Here is a 15424-nt window from a genome sequence, read left to right as displayed (position 1 = left end):
AGTGAGGTATTAAAGAAACATGGAAAGTTTTCACCTCCTGTAGAAACCCGAATTTCCACGAGTCTGTCTGGCCTAGTCGTACACAAGTCTGTCCTAGTCGTATACAAGTCTGTCCTAGTACAGGCAGAAGTGGGCTTCTGCTTGCAGCCTTCCTGCCTCTTGGCAACACAAGGTGGCAGCGGGCTCTTAGCTCCTCCCCACCCTCCCCATCTCCACTCTTACTGCCTCTTCTCAATGGTCAACTACAAAGTGCTACCTCCTAGGAAGCTTTGCTTAAGTCCATTCAAGAGCCCGGCAGTGGCCGTGCACACCTTTGATTGCAGCACTCCGAAGGCAGAGGAAATCTCTGAGTTCAAGGCCAGTCTGGTCTACAGAGTTCCAGGGTAGCTAAGACTACCTCAAACAGAGAAATCCTGTTTGAGAAAAAAAAGTGGGAGGAAGGAAAAGGAAGAGGAAGAAGAAAGAGGAAGAGGAAGAAGCAGCGGAAGGGAAGAAAGAAAGTAAGGAACAACAACAACAATAACAACAACAACAACAACAACGTCAAATGTAAAACTATGTAGCTGTAAGTTTTTCTTAACAAACCAACCAACCAGCCAAAACAAAATAAAAGAAAACCAAACCAAACCAAACAAACAACACCCCCTCAACAACTAATGTCCCAGGGAAAAGGTATTTATAAGCAGAATCGCAGGGTCTCCACGTGTATATACACAGCCTAACTGAAGGGCCTCCACGTATATACACAGCCTAACTGAAGGGCCTCCATATATATACACAGCCTAACTGAAGGGCCTCCATGTATATATGCAGCCTAACTGAAGGACCTCCACGTATATACACAGCCTAACTGAAGGGCCTCCATGTATATATACAGCCTAACTGAAGGGCCTCCATATATATACGCAGCCTAACTAAATGGCCTCCATGTATATACACAGCCTAACTGAAGGGCCTCCATGTATATATACAGCCTAACTGAAGGGCCTCCATGTATATACACAGCCTAACTGAGCATCTTGTCACCAAATGAAGCTTCCAGTACTGGGAACAGGTTACACCTAATTAAATTGTTGGCCAAAGGGGCTCCATTCCAATCCCCAAACAACCTAGGCTGTTGTCAAGGCTGCTCTCCACAAACTGGCAACAAGGCCCCACTGCTAAAGGCAACATCTACACAACACACTGAGCACAGAGAAATCAAGCTGGTGACTACACAGAGCCTTCACCCCTGTGGGCTAGCGTCTTTGGAACAACAAGGTACTCTGCGCACTACTGAAGGAGAAACGTACACACCAACTCAGCTACAAACCCTTCTGTGTACAACAGTGTCCCGCCTACAAGATGTGCTGGTGCAAATGGTGCACAAGGCTTGTGAGAGGAAACAACCGAGATCTGACTTCATTTAAGGGCCACTCCAGAAGAGGGAACCACACCCAACAATGCTTGCATAACCAAGAACCTGACACTAGCTAGCTTAGGGACCTTGGATAAAACTAAACACTTGTGTTCCACTAAAAGAATACAGCAATTTAGTGACTACTAAGAACACTCCGCTGCCCTCACAGATCAGTAGTGCTCAGCCACATCAGAGACAGGAACAGAGATCCACAGCCACACATGCTGAGAACCAGAGTCCTGGGACCACTCAGCTTTAACCCCACTGTCTCTATTGAATGCTTCCTCTCTCAGGGCTCAGGGAACCCTGCTGGAGAGGAGGCAGAAAGACTGTAAGAGCCAGAGGGGCTGGAAGACACCTAGGAAACAAGGTCCTCTAAATCAACAGGTCCTGTGCACACATGAGCTCAGAGACTGAGGCAGCATGCACAGGACCTGCACGGGTCTGCACCAGATGGGGTCCCAGAAGCTATGAAAACCTTACAAATGGAAACTTAGTTCTGTCCAATGGAGTCTGTGGTGACTTCTTAGTTGTCAACTTGACCACAACTGGAATGAACTAAAACCCAAGTGGCTGGATATGCTTGTGAGAGATTTTTTAAAATCTGAATCTCTGAGGTGGGAAGATCTCCCTTTAATCTGGGCCACATCATCTACTGGCCGCCTATCTAAGGCATGAAGAAGGAAGCTGGCTCTCTGCTTCCTCTCACTCTTGCTAGCAACTCCACTTCAGGATTCCAGCACCTACTGAACAGCAGCTGAGACATCCAGCCTGCTCCCCACTGCAAAGCCCAAGAGGAAGCCTGCTGGTGAAAACAGTCCAGTTGTGGGGCCCCAGGCCATACTGGACGCCTTACTGTAACTCCAGCTCTGGGAGAGCCGGTGCTCTCTTCTGAGCTCCACAACCATGGGCACTCATACCCCACACGTGTGCATGCACACATGCACATGTATGTATGTACACACAAGTACACATACACACACACACACTCACCCACACAGACATACATGCACAGCTAAGCGCGCGCGCGCACGCGCACACACACACGCACACACACACACACACACACACACACGCATGCATGATACTGCATGCTTTTAATCCTTGTACTCAGAAGACAGTCAGGTGGATCTCTGTGAGTTCGAAGCTACCTGGGGCAATATTGCCAGACCCTGTCTCAAAACAAATGAGAATAAAGTTCTATGAATGAGAAAAGCAACTGTCTTGCAAAGAAGACATGATTTTGTCCCTAGGGCTCTTCACGCCTGAAGTGTGACAAATACTTGCGAGGTCCTCTGTAAAGGTTTAGGCAACAGCAATGGTTTGTGCCAGTCTCTAGTAAGAAGTATTCCAGATTTAACGTATTTTTTTCTTGGCTAAGATCAGGTCCCAGCAGCACAGAAATGTCACAAGTTTCCACATCTGATATGGCCAATGCGTGGGAGCATCTGTGGGTTTGGGGTTTACCCCTGGGTTCTGATTCAGTAGAGAGACCTCTCTTCAACACAAGCATCCTTTGGATGGAGGCCAGTGACATTAGTGCGTTAAACTCCACGGGAGACTGACACCAGCCAGCTGAGACAAATCCCATGGCTGAGTTAACTCACACTAAGATCGAGTGGAAAGAATCAAGCTTTTCATACTTCTGAAAATGAATTCATCACCCAAATCCTACTGGACACTTTTCCCGCTAGCAGGCTTGTAAAGCACATTGCTGGCAGCGAGCGCCTCACTCAGCCCTGGCAGGAGCCTCGGCTCTTTCAAGACTTCTCTGGAAGCACTATAGTCCCAGCTCATGGGAAGAAAGGGGCTGTGGTCACCCCAGACACTATAAACCTGGCCCCTGGAAACCCGTGACTCTCGCTCACCTTAAGGTGTCGACTGTGATTGGTATGCTGATTAAGTCCAGCAAGGAGGTTCCTCCACCCAGTTCCCAAAAGTGAGCAATGTCTTTTGGCTGAAAGAAAGCAGAGGGTTTAAAAATATTCAATTTTAAGCTTTAAGTGTTTTGCTATACTTTACTAGCACCTAGCAGTAATAATTATAGGTACAAAATATTCAGCCCTCATGAACCCTTTCTTTTTTCTTGAAACTTTTTCCTTCCTCTCTTCACACCTTGAAATACATCAAATGCATTCTACAGAACAAAGGAGCTGTCAGAGATAAACGCTTTCCTGTGAAAATAAACACCAACTCTGTTTATACCTAGTAGAAGATACTCACAGTGCTCCCCTTCATAAATAACAATAGCATATGAAATATACACTGAAATAAAATTTAGTTATAATTCAGTTGTGCACGCTCGGGGTTCTCGATGGACACATGACAGTGAATGAGAGCATTCTGATGTAAAGTACAGGTGCTCACAAATGAGTGGGCTGCACAGGTAAGACCTGAGCAAAACCTAGGCCCAGGCAAGACTGTTCCCTGAGGAACCCAAGAGGCTACCATTGGTGATGACAGTTGTGGAGGGTGTGTGTGGGGTAAGGCTAGTGTGCTTTTCAGTTTGGAAGACTCTTCAGCTAAGAGAGGATTGACAAGGCTAAGTAGCCATGCAGTTTGAACCTGTGTGATCCAGGACCACCCCTCAGGACTGCCCACTGGGGCGTCTCCCCATTGTCAGCAAATGCTCTGAAGAGCAAGCACTTTTGTGCTGTACAAGGAGCTGTTGTGTGTTACATCTAGAACTCATAATAAAATATTTAACCTGACAAAGATGTGAGGCTCTGAGAAGAGATTTAGAAAGTCCCCGTGTTACAGTCCAAAGTTTAGAGGAAAAACAGGTGACAGGCAGTCGTCACCTGGGATTTCATGTGCCTGCTGCCATGAACGAGGATGGTGGATAGTAGTTAAGCTCATTTTAGACGAATATATGCTATTTTCCTTTCCTCGGGACAAATTCTCATAATCTCTAAAACCATTTTACTGTTGTTGATACTCAATCACTAATGTTTGTGGAATCAATCAGTTTTCACTGGAAAATCTCCTTTGCTTCACAATGTGACAAAGGAAGGCTTTACTGCCCTTCTCAGAAGTCAAGATTGTGAGAGCGGTTTCAAGTTTCCCATAAAAAGGATAGCTCACATCATAAACTATGTGAACCACAAAATGAGATGCTCCTCCTGCATCTCAGTGTGTCCTTTTCTTCTAATTTCCCAGTTTTAATAACCCACTTTTGTAGGTAGATCTGGAAACCAATAGCAGGCACTTTCGATTCTTGTACATTTATGTGTCGTATAACTCTTTCTTTTCTCTTTCTTTCTTTCTTTCTTTCTTTCTTTCTTTCTTTCTTTCTTTCTTCCTTCCTTCCTTCCTTCCTTCCTCCCTCCCTCCCTCCCTCCCTCCCTCCCTCTTCCCCTCTTTCTTTTTCTTTTTTCTTTCTTTTTCTTTTTCTTTTCTCTCCTTCCTTCCTTCCTTCCTTCCTTCCTTCCTTCCTTCCTTCCTTCCTTCCTTTCTTATTTTATGAGACAAGGGCTCACTACACAGTCCTGACTGGACTGGAGCTTACTACATGGACTAGCCCGACTTTGAACTCACAAAGATCCACCTGCTTCCACCTCCTGAGTGCTGGGATCATGGGTGTGTCCTACCAAACAGTTCTTTAAGACACTCTCTAGTGGGAGAACATTGGAACTAGATCATTCTCTACAAATGTGCTTTTGTATGGAGTAGTAGGACCTTCTCTGGCCTGTTCTTCCCACACCTATGTTTGAGAAATGGTCCCCTAGGAATTTCTGTCCCCACACCACATGTGACTCTACTCTAGGTCAGGCAGGCACGCTCCAGGCAGGCCTCACGCCCAGGAGCAGAGTGGACAAATACAGTGATTCCAGGCTTTTCTGTGTGGCTTTTGTTGGTGGGGTTTGTCTTCTTGTCTTTCTTTTGTTTGCTTCAGCTCCCCCCACTTTTGAGAGAGAAAGAATCTGAAGCTGGGGGAGTGGAGGGGGGGGAGTGGAGGGGGGGGAGGCTCTGGGAGGCTTGGAGAAGGGGAAGTATGCTCCACATACAGTGTGCGTATAGCAAGTCTAGAGATAATTCGTAAATTATGAGAACGGAGGCAGTTATTTTTATTTGAAAAAGAGAAAAAGTGCCATCTATATTGTAGGTGATCAAAGAACCCTAGACCATCAAGCTCCAAAGAAATCTCACTTCATGCTGGGCCTGCCGTCACATGTCTGTCTATAACTTATTGATACTCAGAAGCTGAGGCAGGAGAGTTGCAAACTTGGGGCCATCTGGGCTACATAATGAGTTTCAGGCCCGTCTGAGATACAGAGTGGAAAAAGAGACAAAACCCCAAGCCCCAAAGTGAAAACACCACACACGAAACAAGGAACTCACTATCAGAGGGGCAGAAGTCGGCCAAAGAACTGTACGGACATTGTAAATAAATCTTTTCAACATTTTAAGGTACAAAAGAGAAAGCTGAAATGTTCTCTCAGATTACACGGACTTCCTGCCAGCTGAGCTGCACGTGAGGTTAAAACCCACATCTGTGCCAGGCACCACTGGTGGGCTTCCTGTTTGCAGATAACGTAAGCCATCTCAGCACCATGGCCTCCCACCTGAGGCCTGGGACAGGACTTCAGGACGGACTCACCGTGTTGTGCCCCTTGGTCTTCCTTCCGTACGTGTACTCCAACGCTAAGGTCGGCTTTGCTGACTCATCCCTGCACGATAAAGGCAGACGCTATTAGCATGATGGTGGGTCATTCTCACCTCCTCTTAAACACTTTGTGAATAATATCGAATATTTTATATTAATAATGAATACTAGCACCGAGGTAAAGCTATAATAATGTTATTCCACAAGACACAAACAAGCCCCTCAAACACTGTCCTGGGGGCTGTAGTGGCAGAGGCGGGAGTGAACAACGATGCCCGATGCCCAAATGGATGGCTGCTTTGCGGGGCCAGCGGAGACACAGCGAGCGGGCAGCGCCAAGGGCCATGCTCTGTCCCCAGCTCTCTGATCCCATGCCATGTGGGGAATACTGACTCGTTGGATCAGCCTCAATGTCTGAGCTGAGAACCAAATGCCAGGCACCGAGTAAGGACACAGTGGGAGATTTTTATGTTGTTCTTTATTTCAAATCTCAGCCAAAATATGAGAGTTGAAAAAAAAAAACCTATATGAACAAGGACATAAAACCAACAAATGATTTGGAAGATATTTAAATGATTTAATAAATTACTTATATAACTTTAAATTATTTGGAAAGCAATTAATGGTATATATTTGTTTTAAATGTTGTAAGAAAATATATGCACTAAACCGTTTTGGCATACCTTTTTAAGTGTGCAGTTCACAGTGTGAAGCACCTTCATTCACACTGCTGTGCACCCAAGCCTCGTGGCTTCTCAACTCCGTATGCACTGAATAATGTCCCACATCCTTCCCTCCCAGCCTCAGCTTCTCCCCTCACTTCTGCTTCTCTGAGACTCACTGCTTGAGGACCCCATACAGAAGGAATCAGACAGCTTTGTCTGTTTGGTGACTGGCTCATTTCACGTAGCATAGTGTCTTCAAAGTTCACACACATTATAGAATATGAAAGAATGTATTTCCTTTTTAAATAAAAGACTTCTTATGTAGATGAGTAGGGCCTGCACGCATGTGTGTGCACCATGTGCATGTGTGTATACACCATGTGCACGTGTGTGCACCGTGCACCGTGAGCATGCCGGGTGCCTGTGGAGGTCAGAGGATCTGGATGCCTCGGAGTTACAGATCGTCGTGAGCTACCGTGTAGGTGCTGGGGAGCAAGCCTGGGTCCTCTGCAAGGACAGCAGGTGCTGCCCAATTCTGGATTTCTTTCCCTTTCGAGGTGGAATAATATTATATTTAGTTCAAACTAGGAGAACAAAGACCACAAATTTAGAATTTCTATTTGTTGAATATTTTGAACTTTATCTTGGCAGATATTCTTGGTATACACACCAAGTATTATTTAGTTATATTTCCTTAAAGATATAGCTCTTTTAGGAAGCAAAATACTTCCCCTGAAATAAAACATCTAACATGGTTAAACCACAATTTGAAAAATCGTTCCGTTTCTGGGTACACCACAAGAAAGCCTAAGTGAACAATTCCCGCCCAGTGTCACAGCTTGTAGTGCTTTGAACTAGTGTTACACTGGATGGTTTATTATAGGAAACACTGATCACAATCATTGCTCATCAATCAGGCAGAATAAAAAGAACGTACACACCACAGCGACACAGCCCCAAAGTATATGAGCACCAGGAGGCTGTGTAACTGCGGTGACATTTCTTCTTTGAACAGGAACATCTAGTATGGATCCTGAATGCTTTTGGCTTTCTTAGTCTTATCTTTAAAGGTGCTCTTAAAGGTTGTATTCAAGATTCGGAATATCTTTAAAGTTGCAATTAAGATTGAGAATTAAATATTTTGAGTCTCAAAATTATTCCTTCTTCCGAGTCTTTTGAGGCCTAACTTGTCTGTTGTAGCTGGAACAAACCTGAGTGCTATGTTAGAGAGTTGACGAAACGCTTACCTGTCAAGACACCTTAGGATAATGGTTGTCTTTCCCTAGAAATTAAGAAGAAAGAATACTGTGTTAATGTCACCCACATGTAAAACTTTATTAGTGTTTGTAACTGTGGCCCAAAATAGCTTTTTAAATCATTTGAATGATAAATTACCTGGAAACTAAAAACTAGAAACTTTCAGAACTGCGTCAAAGTTTGATAAGTGGGAAAAGTGAGCTGTCAAACTTCTATCACACCGCTATTATTATAATTATCAAGTCCACAGATGACAAACATTAGCAAATCACATCTCACGCTCGTGGTCACCTGACAGCTGTCTTAAACTTCCTTAACTCAGCAATGCTAATTAAGGGTTAGCCTGACAAGAGCGTTCTAAAATGTTTCCATCCCAATTGTCGAGGTGGAAATAAAGACACAAGCTAACACACAAATACAAGCTGCGCTGTAGGAGCACTGGCAGCTGACAGCTCAGTCACCTGCTAGAGACCTTGCTTTTCATTCTAGAGGTTCCATTCCTTTTTAGGAGTCAAGAAATATAGGCTCTGGCTACTAACTGTGAAACATAACCTACAACCTACCCAGAGATGGTTCAGTGGAGAAGTAAAGGACTCTTTGAGAGATTGGGTGTGAACTGAACGGCAGGCCCAGCCCCACTGCAGGAAGCCCCTGGGCTCCAAGGAAAAGGTTGGAAACCTTGCCAAAGAGACAATCTCTCTCTGTCTCTGTCTTTTTTTCTGTCTCTCTCCTAAATAGGCTATAATTTTTACCAAAAGGCTAGTAATAAACCACTCCAGAGTATATGTGCAATACGATAAGATCAAATGACCTTTTCACAATACTATAAAACATACAACCATGTCTGCCCCTAACAGAAAACGGCTCAAGTTCTATACCCACTGGTGTAGTAATTACAGCCCCTGGGAAGTTGAAACATGTTCATGTCTAGCTTAGGCTACATGTAGTGGAGGCAGTCTCCAAAAAAACCAAAACAAAACAAAACAGTTTTTAAATTAAAAAAATATTACAAAGAAAGAAAATGATTCTACTCACAATAGCAAACTCATGTAGCATGTTGGGTTAAAAACTGTGAAGATAAATAATTCCTATGAGAATTTTATTTATGTGTCTGTGTGTTGTGACATGTATGCTTGTGTGTGTTGTGACATGTATGCTTGTGTGTATTGTGACATATATGCTTGTGTGAGTTGTGACATATATGCTTGTGTGTGTTGTGACATATATGCTTGTGTGTGTTGTGACATATATGCTTGTGTGTGTTGTGACATATATGCTTGTGTGTGTTGTGACATGTATGCTTGTGTGTGTTATGACATGTGAGAAGCCACATGTGCTGTTGCAGAGTGGCGCTGGCTACTGCTGGCCACCACGCATAAGTTTGGACAAACAACCAATGTGTACATATGCAGTAAAGTTTTTTGCCAAGACACTGCCTGGCCCGGGCATGATAATGGGGTTCTGAGAGTATAACCAATCTGATGTGAGACATGCAAATGAGCTATGATAATAAGGTTCTGAGAGTATAACCAATCAGATGTGAGACATGCAAATGAGGTATGTTAATGAGGTTCTGTGAGGTACTGAGAGAGAGTAACCAATCAGATGAGGAACATGCAAATGAGGTATAGTGCATAACCAATCCGGGTGTGAGACACGCCTCTCCTAGGCCTATATAAGCAGCACCAGTTCTGGGCTTGGGGTCTTTTCGCCTCTGCAATCAAGTTCTCCCAATAAATGTGTGCAGAAGGATCCTGTTGCACGTCGTTCTTGCTGGCGAGACGGGCGTGCGCAAGAATGACATGTATGCTTGTGTGTGTTGTGACTTATATGTGTCTGTGTGTTGTGACATGTATGCTTGTGTGTGTTGTGACTTATATGTGTCTGTGTGTTGTGACATGTATGCTTGTGTGTGTTGTGACATATATGTGTCTGTGTGTTGTGACATGTATGCTTGTGTGTGCAAGATTTAAATTAAAAACTGCAGTGAATGAGCCAATAAGAAATTTGGAGAGAACAGAAATTAAAAATAAAATGAAAATACAATGATTTAACATTTACCATCCATAAATTATCTTTTAAATACTAATTAGTATATAACACATTAATACAACAGAACAGGTTATATATAAAATTTTCACCCTGCTTATTTTAATTCACATTAGTGAATTAAACACATATTTTTACTTTTTTAATCTCTTATTTATTTATTTATTTATTTATTTTTATGTGTATGGGAGTTTTGCCTATATGTGTATGTGCACATGTATGCTTGGTGCCTGAGGAGAGCACAAGAGGGCTTCTGATCCCTTGAGACTGGAGAAACAGCTAGTTATAAGCTGCCATGTGGATGCTGGAACTCAACCCCAGGTCCTCTGGAAGAGTAGCCGGAGTTCTTCAGCCATTTCTCCACTCCAACTCGTCTCTTGTTATATAATCATTTATACCAGTAAATATCATTTTTAATAACAATGAAGATGAAAACCCCAAATGGGGATGTCTGGTGTTCTGGAGACAATTCTGAGGAGGTGCTGAAACAAAGAGGTTTTCTCAGGCAGCCTCACCGGTTCAGAACTTAGTTTCTGTAAGCTGCCTGTCAGTGGCCTCATGTGTAAGCAAGACGGTCAGAGAATGAATAGTAACTTTAACCCCAAAGAGAAGCCAGCCCGATGCTACACAGGCTGTAGCGTCTGGAGGCTCACAAGCCTTGATCCTTTGTGGACAATGTTGCTAGCAGCCCCTCCTCACACGCAGGAATTCTGTGCATGGGCATGACACACCCACTCTTGCTGGGTGTCCACATCCCACGTTTTCCATGCACTCAATTGACCTCACAGAGGATGCGGAGTGCCATTTCATTCTCCTCACACCTCTCACGACGACGACTAAGTCTCTCATAACATCACTAACACAAGTCAGTCATCCTTCCTACAGATTCCTAAAAGTGAAGTCACTGAGTCCGCAGTGTGACAGCCATTAAGAGACTGACTTACTGAGGGGCTGACTCAGAGGACCCTGGCCTTTCTATGCAATCAAAGCAGAAGGCACAACTGTGTCAAATTATGACATAAAAATAGTTGAAAGTCTTCCAGACATTCTGTTCACGATTATAACTTACCCCCGATCAACGATAAGCCCTTTCTAGTTTATGCTAAATCAGGGTGGACATTTGATTAAAGAGTTTAGAATATGTAAATTTTATCAATATATTAAGGCAATCGCTACATTGTGAAGACTGAAAACTATTAAAAGCATTACCCCGTTTTTACTGCCAATGAAGAAAACAGATTTTTCTCCGATTTCAGCTCCGTCCCCTTCGCTCCCATGACTTCTCCGTTTCTCTACCTCAGCTTTTGCGATTTCCCAGAGAGTTTCACTGCATAAGTAGAAAGACAAATGGCACAGAAACAAAAGGAATCCTTAGAGATATTTATCTCCCGCAGAGAAATTTTATTTCAGTAAGATTTATAAAAATACTATTTCTTGATAGTCAATAGCTAGGTAAAACACTAGAGGACTTTTTTTCTAACTATCTTCACTTGGAAACGGCTCGTGAAGAGTACTGACAGAGCGCCCTAGCATCCATTCCTCTGCTGTGAGCAAACACCGCAACAAGGCAAGGATTTATTTTCCTCATATATCCAGGAGTCACGGTGCGTCGGTAGGTTAAGGCCACAGCAGTTTGCCTCAGCCAGACAGTCACACCCACAGCCAAGAGCAAAGAGAATGACAGCATGCCTATTTGCCCTCTTGGGGTAGGCTAGCTGTCCTCAAGCTCTAGGGACCCGCCTGTCTCCACCCCTCCTCCTAAGTCCCGAGTTTACAGACATGGGTCCCGCACCTTAGGTTTACCAGCTCAGGTCCTCATGCTTGAACATCAAGGACTTTATGCACTGGGCCATCTTCCAGCCCTCACCAAGTATTTGTTGAGCAACTAATGCATGCAAGCCTCTATGCTAATCCTCTAGTTCAAATCTATTGTCTCTGAAATGTCAATAAAAAAAAAAAAGAATATCTGCTTTGGGGGCCACAGTGATTGTTACATTGTCACTGTTCATTTAGTTTTAAACCACAAAAGCTATTGATGGCCTATAATTATTACCAGACTAGAACCTGAATCAGGGCTGGTGATAAAGTCTAAGCCGTTACCGTGCCTGCTCAATTCCCAGAACCCCACAAACAAAACGGGAGTGTTTTAAAATGTCAAAACAGGAAGACAAAGTCAAAATCGAAATCCCGAATGATCTGAACTCTTATTTCACAGGCCGAGGATTCTGCTTGCTCTGTTTACACACCAGTCCCCCAAAATATGGTTCTCTGTTTCTCAAGTACCCAGGGAAAGGAAAGGGTTCTTCAATCTGCCAAAACCCAAACAAAGAAACAAAACCCCCGCACTCACAGTTTCACTACAGTAACCTAAGCTGACTCAATTCCAGCCCGGAACTTCATAAACTCTACCGCAGCTTGTGCCTCTGATCCACAAAGTGGATCATACTGCGCCCTGGTGGACCCTTGGCCCTCTCCCTGACATCTTTGTAGGCCATTCGGAGGGAGGTTCGGGTACTTTAAAGGAACCTGGTAGAGATAAATGTTCAAGTGTATTTCATAAGCCATCAAGACCCCCAACTCTGCGCCTTCAAGGAGATGTTACACTTTCCTCCAAGGTACAGAAGCCCTGTGACACCAGGCAGGGGCCCCTGGGGAGAAGGCTCTGTGGTCTGGTTCACCACCATGCCCTGGCCCGCAACAGCATGTGGCTATCTGAAACACTTCACTGCAATCAGCGAATGGATGGAGTTGAAGATCTTTTCAAGTCGCTTTTTTTTCTAGTTTGTGACAGAATCCTCAAGTTATAGGTCGGGGGGGGGCGGGGAGCGGGGAGGGAGGGAGGGGTTGAGGGGGTTGAGTAGGAGGGTGGGATAGGGATGGAGGGTGGTGACAGCGAGGTACTACTGCTCCGACCAGCTCCGCATCGCCCACAGCGCCAGGGCTGGGTACCTCTGCTCCAACCTTCCGTATCCCTTCCCTATTCTGGTGGGAAAGAGGGCAGGTCGTGAGAGCCCCGCAGGCCGGTTCAGCAATACCTGGGCATGGTGGCTGCGCCGCCCCAGAGTTCCTGGGCTCCGCGTGAGGAACAACCCTGACCCAGGCAGGCTGCAAACACCTAGTTGGGCCAGAGAATGCAGGCTCCTCGGTTGCCATGGCAACGACGTCACGGCCGAGGTTGCGTCCCAAAGAGCAGCCTCATGGGAAGTGTAGTTCTCCACCTTCGGCTTACTTCTCCGTATTCAGCATCAAGCCCTAGGATGCCAGATGATATGGTGAGCATGCTTGTGCATCTGGAATGAAAATGTTGGGGGCTTGAAGGTTTTGTTTGTTTTTGTTTTTGTTTTTAGTTATACGGAGTGCAGACTGCATGCCAGGAGCCTCTGCTCTCTTATCGTTACTTTTTTCCTCTAGTGCCATGATTTGGAAGCTGAAACAATGTTGGGCAGTTACCTAATAAAACATAGGAGGAAAAAATTTCAACTGTTAAAATCAAAACAAGGAACAAGGTGTGCAAACTTTTTGCCCAGTTTTCTCCTCCTCCTCCTCCTCCTCCTCCTCCTCCTCCTCCTTCTTCTTCTTCCCCCTCCCCCTCCCCCTCCCCCTCCCCCTTCTTCTTCTTCTTCTTCTTCTTCTTCTTCTTCTTCTTCTTCTTCTTCGACAGGGTTTCTCTGTGTAGCCCTGGCTGTTCTGGAGCTCACTCTGTAGACCAGGCTGGCCTCGAACTCAGAAATCTGCCTGCCTCTGCCTTCCAAGTGCTGGGATTAAAGGCATGTACCACCACTGCCCAGCTTTGTCCAGTTTTCTGAACATTTGGATGTATGATGTTTTATGAAGCAGTGGATTTATTAATAAGTCAATGAAGTATGTGTTCTCCTACATACTTAATTTGTTTTATGCAGGAGGGCTTATATTTGTTTGAACTTTGTGGGCTCTTTATACATAGGCAGGAATCCCCACAAACTTATATAGAGTATTGCTCTGGGCAATACAGAGTAAGACATGAGATACAAACCCTTTTAAAATAGATGGACACAGCTAATTGTAATCATAACTCAGGGAAAGCAAGCTATTGTAGGAAAGGTACAAAGTGACCACAGCTGAAGCAGTTGACAAAGCATTCATGACAGGCTTGCTATTTGACCTGTTCTGAATGTTGAATAGACCCAGGTCCCAGATCCCTGAATGTCTGAAGGAAATTCTCTCCAAGCCTTTGGGTTCAGTTTCTATGGTGGGACGTATAAGAACATTGGGGTTTGGAATAAGATGAGCTGAGATTCAGTTCCTAGCATGCAGAAGGTTGAATGAATCCAAGGTCTCCTGCAAGCCAGGCAGGTGCCTTGCACCACGAGTTACCACCTCAGCCCTATTGGCAGATTTGAATGTAGAGACAGAAGGAGTATATTCCTGGAAATGAAGCAAAGTGTAGGAAAGAGTCAGGTCAGAAGGTCTGAGGCGAAGGTGTTCAGTGGAGGAAGGACGTTTTCAAAGACAGCCGAACACTCCTCACTCATTGCCCTCTGCGCTCTGGTGCTAGCCAGCCGGTGGCCTGTGAACTCCTGTTACTGTAATGACTTGGGATTCTGGGTTTACAATCTGTTCCTGGGTTTAGCATGCTGTTTAGGAAGTCAGGTAGGTATTAACAACCATTGTGATAACAGTTACGGTGGCTAATGTCATTTCCTAGGCACGACTTGCCAGGTACCTCTTCAAGGCTGTAACTGTTTTGGTTAACCAGGAGAGACGGTTGGAGGAGGGAGTTTGGTAAACGGGAAAGATCAAGGGCAGTGCTTCTCAACCTGTGGGTCGTGACTCCTGTGGGAGGTCAAACGGCCCTTTCACAGGAGTCACATGTCAGATATCCTGCATACCAGACATTCACATCATGGTTCATAACAGATGCAAAGTCAGTTATGAAGTAGCAACAAAATAATTTTTTTCCATTTATTCACTTTACATCCGGATCCCAGCTGCCCCTCTCCTCTCAGTGCCCCCCCCCCACTCCTCCCTCCCTCCATCCTTCCCTTTCTCTTCTGGGTACAGCAAGGCCCCCTTGGGTACCAGACCACCCCGGTGCATCAAGTCACTGCAGGACTGGACACAGAAAAATATGGAATGTTTCACGAAGTTTCACATCATCCTTGTGCATGGGCCATGCTAACCTTCCCTGTATCATTCGTATTTTAGGATATGCACCTCCGAAGCAAGCATGCGATGAAATAATTTTATGTAGGGGTCACCACAACATGAGGAGCTGTATTAAAGGGGGGCACGGAACAGGAAGGTTGAGAACCACTGATCAAGGGTTATCTGTCTGAGCCCTGGTCATCTGCATGAACTCAAGGTGGACTCAGTTGATCTGATTGGGCAGCTGAGTTTTGTCTTCCTCCTTTAATTGCACTGAGGTTTCATAGTTGAACAAAGAAAGTGACCTTTCTTCCTGTACAGATG

General features: G+C 44.8%; 1 protein-coding gene and 1 non-coding gene across 2 annotated transcripts in view; both read right to left on the bottom strand.

Annotated features, from left to right (window-relative positions):
* Positions 1-13113, bottom strand: part of Dync2li1 (dynein cytoplasmic 2 light intermediate chain 1) — a 29094-nt gene extending 15981 nt beyond the window's left edge. Inside the window, exons 1-5 of the mRNA NM_172256.2 lie at positions 13012-13113; positions 11186-11303; positions 7918-7952; positions 6000-6069; positions 3268-3356 (exon numbers count right to left, since the gene is read on the bottom strand). Of these exons, the coding sequence (NP_758460.1) occupies positions 3268-3356; positions 6000-6069; positions 7918-7952; positions 11186-11303; positions 13012-13019 (320 nt within the window). The 5' untranslated portion in view covers positions 13020-13113. The remainder of the gene's footprint in view (positions 1-3267; positions 3357-5999; positions 6070-7917; positions 7953-11185; positions 11304-13011) is intronic.
* Positions 13114-15077: 1964 nt separating this feature from the next.
* Gm26066 lies at positions 15078-15182 on the bottom strand. Its single transcript, XR_003952472.1, has one exon. It is a non-coding gene; the product is annotated as a U6 spliceosomal RNA (small nuclear RNA).
* Positions 15183-15424: the final 242 nt, after the last annotated feature.

This window comes from Mus musculus, chromosome 17, assembly GCF_000001635.26.
Source record: "Mus musculus strain C57BL/6J chromosome 17, GRCm38.p6 C57BL/6J".
Lineage (NCBI taxonomy): Eukaryota > Metazoa > Chordata > Mammalia > Rodentia > Muridae > Mus > Mus musculus.
This window is presented reverse-complemented; position numbering and strand designations above follow the sequence as displayed.